Source organism: Nelumbo lutea, chromosome 4, assembly GCF_056320005.1.
Source record: "Nelumbo lutea isolate HS-2025 chromosome 4, American lotus-T2T, whole genome shotgun sequence".
NCBI lineage: Eukaryota > Viridiplantae > Streptophyta > Magnoliopsida > Proteales > Nelumbonaceae > Nelumbo > Nelumbo lutea.
In genome coordinates this window covers 58,555,168-58,562,873 of record NC_142687.1, presented here as the reverse complement: position 1 = coordinate 58,562,873, position 7,706 = coordinate 58,555,168, and the positions used below count along the sequence as shown (strand labels likewise).

Below are 7,706 nucleotides of genomic sequence, written 5' to 3'. Positions count from 1 at the left end.
ATTGACGAAAACCTTTCTCCCATTAATTTAATGCACACATACGGGAGATATTCTAGATGTGTGGATGGGTGCTGAAATTCAGGGTACATACAAAGTATTGTGGTGATGAAGGTTAGAGAACATGAGGCAACGCCTCCCCCTCTCTCTCCCTTTGCAGCTTCTTGAATATTCTATTCCTCCTCCTCCTCTTCCAATATGTTGGGATTTATTCATAAAATTGGTTTGGTGTTGCATGATTTGATGCTCTCTACTCGCGAACAGCTTGAATGTTGGGCTGGTGAGGTTGCCTCGGCGAGTTGTAAGAAAATAGTATAGAGTGTTTTAGTTGCTTTACCTGGGGTAGGCATTTTGATGCTTAAGTTAGCGAAGAGTGTTTTGAAGCAACATTTTAAAAAATGACTCGGAAATGGGACCGTTCTGGCCATTAGTTTCTTGGTCGATGGTCTGATCACCCGGTTCGAATGGATGGTCTGTTCTGACAATCAAATTAAAAAAAATAATTAAAAAAAATGGTAAAAAATGGTTGAATGGGTCAATGGTTCGATAGTTTGACCACCTGGGTCAATGGGTTGTTGACTTTTTCAATGGTTTTTTTATCAAAACCGAGTTTGGGGTAAAACGGAATCGGTTTTCGGGATGATTCTTGAGCCGAACGGTCCGACCATCCGAGTCAATGACAGTTTGAAAACATTGTTTTGAAGAGTTAGAATGCGAGAGAGCTAAATCGTGTATACCTTTCTTGAAGAATGGGACGCTTTTATATAGGTGCAGCTTACCGTGGGTTTGATGTAGCACATCCGAGATCATCAACCCATTTGGTTCGGAGGTGATTTCACGCCCGAAAGCAAACTCTACGTAAAGGGATAATGCTTATCTAATTGCCTTTGAAATGGGTGGGACGGGGTTCAACTCCATCAACATAGCAATGTGAGCCTATAAGAGTCGAAGATGATAACGAGATGGGTGCGACATGTCCAAAGTGCTAAAATCAACCCTCATCATGGCCCTATAGCATTTTTCCACCACACAGGAGGAAGATATTCATATTTGTATGTTTTCGTTGAGATGGGAGATTTTAGCAATCCAAGTTGCAAGAGGTGTTCTGTCAAAAAAAGTTGCAAGGGGTGTGAGGAGGAAATCCGATTTAATAAAATATAACGTGGCAATTTCTCGCACCCCTTCGTGTATCTGGACTGAGATTTTCCCTTTTTCAACTTATAATATTCTTTTTTATTTTTAATTTATCTTCTGTATTTTCTATTTTGCTTACCACAAAAAAAAAAAAAAAAATGAAAAGAAAAACTTGTGGATAAACTTGCTGCTTCATCTATACCGGTAGAAGGTCAACCGTCGCCCGTCGGTACTCGGTGGCATAGAGTTACCTTATTTCTTCAGTCTCCCTTTGCCGCCCAACCCACACACTGCACTCTCATCTTATGGGCTCCCTTCCTGTTCCTGATGCGTTGCGGTGGTGGTGGCAAGTGAGCAACCGCAGAGATGAATACGCCCGAGCAGTGCTCACACTTTCCTTGGTAGTCCTTTCCATCTCCTGGTACGCATGGTTAACCAGGAAATCAAGGAAAGCAGACCTCCCGTTGCCGCCTGGCCCACGAGGCCTGCCCCTGGTCGGAAACCTCCTTTCCCTTCAGCCGGAACTCCACGTTTATTTCGCCGAGCTGGCTCGGACCTATGGCCCCATCACGAAATTGCAGCTAGGTAAGAAGTTGGGCATTGTGATTACCTCACCGTCGTTGGCTAAGGAAGTGCTCAAGGACCACGACACCACCTTTGCCAACCGTGACGTACCGGCTGCAGGCCGGGCGGCTATGTATGGGGGCCTTGATATTGTATGGACTCCATATGGTCCAGAGTGGCGATTGCTGCGTAAGGTGTGCTTGCGTGAGATGCTCGGCACTGCCACTCTCGACGCCTTCTATTGTTTTCGTCAGCGGGAGGTTCGCCGGACCGTGGAATACCTGTATTCCAGGACTGGCTCCCAGGTGAATATTGGGGAGCAGATGTTCTTGACCGTGCTCAATCTGATCACGAGCATCCTGTGGGGCTCTACGATCAAGGGGGAGGGGCGGTCTCGTCTCGGCGCAGAGTTCAGACAAGCCATTAGCGAGATGACAGCGCTACTGGGTGTGCCCAATGTTTCCGATTTTTTTCCTATTCTGGCCCGCTTCGATCTGCAAGGCGTGGAGAGGAAGATGAAGGGTCTGGCCTCGCAGTTTGATCGAATGTTTGATTCCATGATTCATAAACGGCTGAATATCATGGACGAAAAAGGTAAAGAGGAGGGCCATGATTTTCTGCAGTTCCTATTGAATCTCAAGGACCAAGGAGATGCTAAGAACTCCCTCACAATGAATCAAATCAAGGCCTTACTCATGGTATGGTTTTACTTAATTAATCTAGCTAGATTTAAAATGATATCCAGTTCATCCTTACCAATATTTCACCACTTTGAAGATAACTCTGTTCTGTTGGGCATTTATATTTGTAATCAGACTGATCCATCATATCGTTGACTGAACAGGACATGGTGGTTGGTGGGACGGATACGACTTCAACCACGGTAGAGTGGGCAATAGCCGAACTGATGAACAAACCAGAGACGATGAGGAAAGCCCAAGAAGAACTGGAGAGAGTGGTGGGTAAAGACAACATAGTCGAAGAGTCTCACCTTCCCAAGCTACACTACTTGCAAGCCGTGATGAAAGAAGTGCTCCGTTTACACCCGGTTCTGCCACTGTTAGTCCCCCATTGCCCAAGCTCATCGTGCGCTGTTGGGGGTTACATGGTCCCCAAGGGCGCCAGAGTCTTCGTCAATGCGTGGGCAATCCATAGAGACCCTGCGTTGTGGGACAAACCCTTGACGTTTAATCCCGAGAGGTTCTTGATTGATGGGAAATGGGATTACACCGGCAAGGATTTGAGCTACTTCCCGTTTGGTTCCGGGAGGAGGATATGTGCAGGGATAGCATTGGCAGAGAGGATGGTTATGTATGCATTGGCATCGCTGTTGCATTCGTTCAACTGGGAATTGCCGGAGGGAGAAAAGCTTCAACTTACTGAGAAGTTTGGGATTGTGCTAAAGAAGGCCACACCTCTTGTCGCAGTCCCCACGCCAAGGTTATCTGATCCAAAACTTTATGCCGGATGTTAGTTTCATCGTCGTCTTGTCTGGTATAGATCTGTTCTCCGGCCAGCTGTACCTTGACTTGTGTTGAAATGCAATAAAGTTTTAATATATATATATATATATATATATATATATATATATATATATATATATATATATATATATATATATGCAGAGAAGATTCTGTTCTGTTCTTGATCGAATTGAGAGTACTCAGATCAGATCTATGTTGTATAAAAGAAATGAACAACAAAATAAGCCCAATGCAATAATTTTCAAGAAACTAAAACAAGATGGGTGGTTGGCTGGTTGCAGTGATTAGCATAAGGTCTTTGAACATTACAGAAAATAACTCACACAAGCGTGACGTATTAACCTTCTATAGCAGTAACTCTATAATGCCATGACTAGTGCATGCCAAATTCTAGGCTGTCTTTTGCGAAAAGAAAAAACCTTGCTAGGCTGGCAATTGGATAGGTTTGTGACGCTGAACTTCAACCCATCCAAACCCACTAACCCTTTAATAATCTATTTAAATAAGGGATAAGTATACTGCAACACATTAACCTTGTACAGTTAACAAAATTACTTAAAGTAATAACTCTCTTTTAATTAAGGTTCAAAATTTCGATCTCTATCGGGCGTATTTTCGAAACCCACTCTTTTTTAGTGAAAAATATATATTTTTAATGAAATATATATATATGTACCCTTTTCCTACTCAAATAAGTAGGTTTTGGTGCATATGGACAGTTTTTGTTATGGTCACCAAAGTTGAATTGTTTAGGCTGTGTTTGGTTGTAATGCAAATAAATTTACACTGATGTAAAATTATGGCAGTGCAAATGACTTGAGTGTAAATTCTGACTTCTTTTTGTTTCAAATTTTAGCTTATTTTGTTTGATTGCAATATAAATGAAGTAAATTAAGACATGAAACAGAATAAAGTAAAATCCAAAACAAAATTAAACAAGAATTTGCATTTTTTATATTTGCACTTCCACGCATTTATACTAATGCAAATAAAATTGCATTTCAATCAAACACAACCTTAGGAGTTTTTATTGTTCAATACACCCATAAACTTTAGTACAGTTGAAACAATAAATGATACACATTCAATGTTTCTCGCTACTCTAGTTAATTTTCAAATTTTGTTTTCAAGCGTGGAGGTGAGGTGATATCATTGGATACTCTTCCTATTTAAATAGCTAAGGGGTGTTTGGTATATGTAAGCACCTAATTTTTGATCGGTCCCCTTTCTAATCCACTTCTCATACTCCAAATGCCCAATCAGATCTCACCAATCTCTTTAGAACATGCCAAAACCCTAAGAAACCAATTTTTAACTCAAATACCATCAAATCCATTGTTAAATCCATAAGATTCCCTTTTAATGGTCCCAATTATGCAACATTACCATACCCGTTACCCGATCAGATCCCATCACATGAAACCAAACTTTCAAACAACCAATCACACCAAATTTCAGCCATAAATTCTTTAATCTCACCATTCATCCATTAGAGATTCTATTCTGACACATCTCACACTATGGTACTTCTCGAACAAAAAACCTATGATCCACACATCTTTGACATGACCAAAACCTCTCAACAACCTTGTAATTCAAATCCATGCCACTCTACCAATCATAAACCAAAAATTCCCTCATTTACCCATTCATCAAGCCAAAACTCGATTTTTAACCCCTTCATTAACCGAAAGACCCATGACATAAATTCCCAAAATTTTAACACCATTAAAACTATCAGACACTCCCGTTAGACCTCAAATTCCCTCATTTTTGGCCGGGCTTGGGATTTGTCAAAAAAGCTTAGCCCGATTGATTTATATAATATAAAATATATAATATTTATTATAATATATATTAGTAACTTAATATATACATTTTTTATTTTTTTCTTTATAATTTCTCTCTCTCTTGCTCAGCCACTTCAAAGATAGTAGTGGCATGAGCTTTAGACTTCGGGCTTAGGCCCATGCCTAATTGGTTTATATAATATAAAATATAAAATATTTATTATAATATATATTAGTAATTTAATATATACATTTTGTATTTTTTCTTTATAATTTCTCTCTCTCTTGCTCAACCACTTCAGCGATAGTAGTGGCATGAGCTTTAGACTTTGGGCTCGGGCCCAAGCTCGGGCTTCAGACTTTTTATAAGGGCCAAGCTCAGGCACAAGTTGTAGGCCTGATGGTCGGGCCGGGCTCGGGCTCGGGCCGTGAAAAAATCTATTAATGAAGAGTGAAAGCCCTGCTCGAGCTCAGCCCATGAATAGGTTTATGACAAAGTAAGTTAATTTCCCTAGTAGGGCATAGGGCCCTTCCCAAAAGGTGCTAACAAGGAATAGGTTGACTACTTCTTAGGGCTAGTGTGGGAAGTTGTAAAGATATGGATAGGTTTGATGAGTAGGGAGGTGTTGCAGTTCACTTCGGATTCAATGTGTTTGGACTCGAAGGGATTTTCTCATCAAGTCCACTAAAATTTTGACACGTCTTTCGGTGCTAGACTGGTCATCACCAACGACTTAATGGGCCTAAAGCCCAATTTGAATTGGCTTAATAAGATTAATTAAAAATGGGCGGTTCTGGGATTTGGATCAACAGATAGGATAAGGGAATATCCCTATCCACTTAAAGAGTCCAGATCCAAATAAAAGATTTGGATCAGGAAATTCCTAATTTGATTAGGAAGGCTGATCTTTATCTGCGGATAAGATAATGGATTATCCTTATCTCTTAAAGAGGGCTCAGATCCAAATATAAGATTTGGATTAGGAAACTCCTAATGGGATTAGGAGAACCTCTCTTTAAAGCTATAAATAGGAGAGCAGGGCGAACCTCCAAGGAGATCTCATAGTCTGCTGAATTACAGAGAGAGACAACACAGTTTGACTGCTCTTGTCCTTTGCTCTTGTTCTTTCCTGCTCTTGCCGCCCTATCCAGTTCGATCTCCACCAGTGAGAGTGATCAAGAATGGTTCTTGATATTGCCTTTTGCTAGAAAAGGCAATTTGACGTCGTGCTCACTAGCCCTTCATCATATTCTTGTTAAAGAATTCAGTTCTTGCTGAAAAACCATCTTGCTTATTCTGCTTCACCCCGCACCATGTCATATTCGGTGGAAGCAATCATTGGTCTTCTCCTTCGGCGTGAACACACCTTCATTGGTGGTTTACTATTACTCTGTATCAGGTATATCCCTTTACTCCCTTTTGGTTTCAGATCTGGTCCAATTTGGTTTCAAGATTGATCATTGAAAATGTAGTTTTCTAAACCGATTTGGTTTACTATCACTCTGTATCAACATGGCGACTCTTCAGCAAGAACCGAATTCTTTAGCAAAAATGTAGTAAAGGGTTGGCGAGCACAACTTCATATTGCCTCCTCTAGCAAGAAGCAATATCAAGAACGATTCTTGATCACTCCCACAGGTGGAGATCGAATTGGGTAAGGGCGGCAAGAACAAGAAGAAAAGAGCAGAAGACAGGAGCAGTCACACTGTGTGTTGTTTTCTCTCTTAATTCAGCAGACTATGAGTGTGTTTGGAGGTCCTCCCTGCTCTCCTATTTATAGCCTTAAAGAGAAGTTCTCATAATCTTATTAAGAGTTTCCTAATCCAAATCTTATATTTGGATCTGGAATCTTTTTAAGAGATAAATATAATCTGTTATCTTATCTACAGATAAAGATCAACCTTCCTAATCAAATTCGGAGTTTACAAGCCCATTTGTCCATGGGTGGAGGTTTGAAGTCTAGCAACCTTATTGGAACCTTAGAGTTTAGAACTCCTTTAACAACTTCATGCATTGCACTTAGAGTACCTATACATAGGAGCTTTAGATGGAAGTAGGATAAAAGAACCTTAGTATAATTAGGACTAGGACACAACGAGTGTTGCACTATGTGGTTGCCATCCTTGGAAGTAAGATCAAAATAAACCTTAAATCCCTCAAAGAAAAAAAGCTTAATCTAAAGAAACAATAAAATACCCTTTAATCTATCAATGTTACACCTAAGATCAAAGTCTAAAAAACTCAAATCTAAAATCAAGATAAAAATCCATTAAGTTTTTCAAATCTAAAGCTCCCATTTGAAATACTTAGAGAAGCCTATCTTGCCACTCAAGGTTGTTATTCTCAAGGCTAAGTAGGTGATGCCCTTATGAGATTGGCTCTTGGGAAGTAGTATCAAAAGACCATTTTGACTTTTATTATTGTCCATCCTATGCCCATTTCAAGGCTAAGTAGATGCATGACTCTATGAGATCAACTCTTGAGGAGTAGCATCAAAAGTTCATTTTGATTTCTACTATTGTTCATCCTATGCCCATTTCAATGCTACGTAAATGCATAACTCTAAGAGTTTAACTCTTGAGAAGTAGCTTCAAAAGACCATTTTGACCTTCTTTATTTCCTGGAGTATTTAGTAGGTATGCATATGGCAAGGGTCTACTCCTCTCTTGACCAATATCAAAAGACACTTCATCTCTCAGTTGGTGCACTTCGGCTTTGCCTTGTGGCTTTTAAATT

General features: G+C 40.1%; 1 protein-coding gene across 1 annotated transcript; it reads left to right on the top strand.

Annotated features, from left to right (window-relative positions):
* Positions 1-919: 919 nt before the first annotated feature.
* On the top strand, positions 920-3,253 carry LOC148860781 (flavonoid 3'-monooxygenase-like). The gene is made up of 2 exons (XM_088985589.1): positions 920-2,393; positions 2,540-3,253. The coding sequence occupies exons 1-2, from the start codon at positions 1,437-1,439 to the stop codon at positions 3,167-3,169; spliced, it is 1,587 nt and encodes a 528-aa protein (XP_088841715.1). The 5' UTR covers positions 920-1,436; the 3' UTR covers positions 3,170-3,253.
* The last annotated feature ends 4,453 nt before the right edge of the window (positions 3,254-7,706 follow it).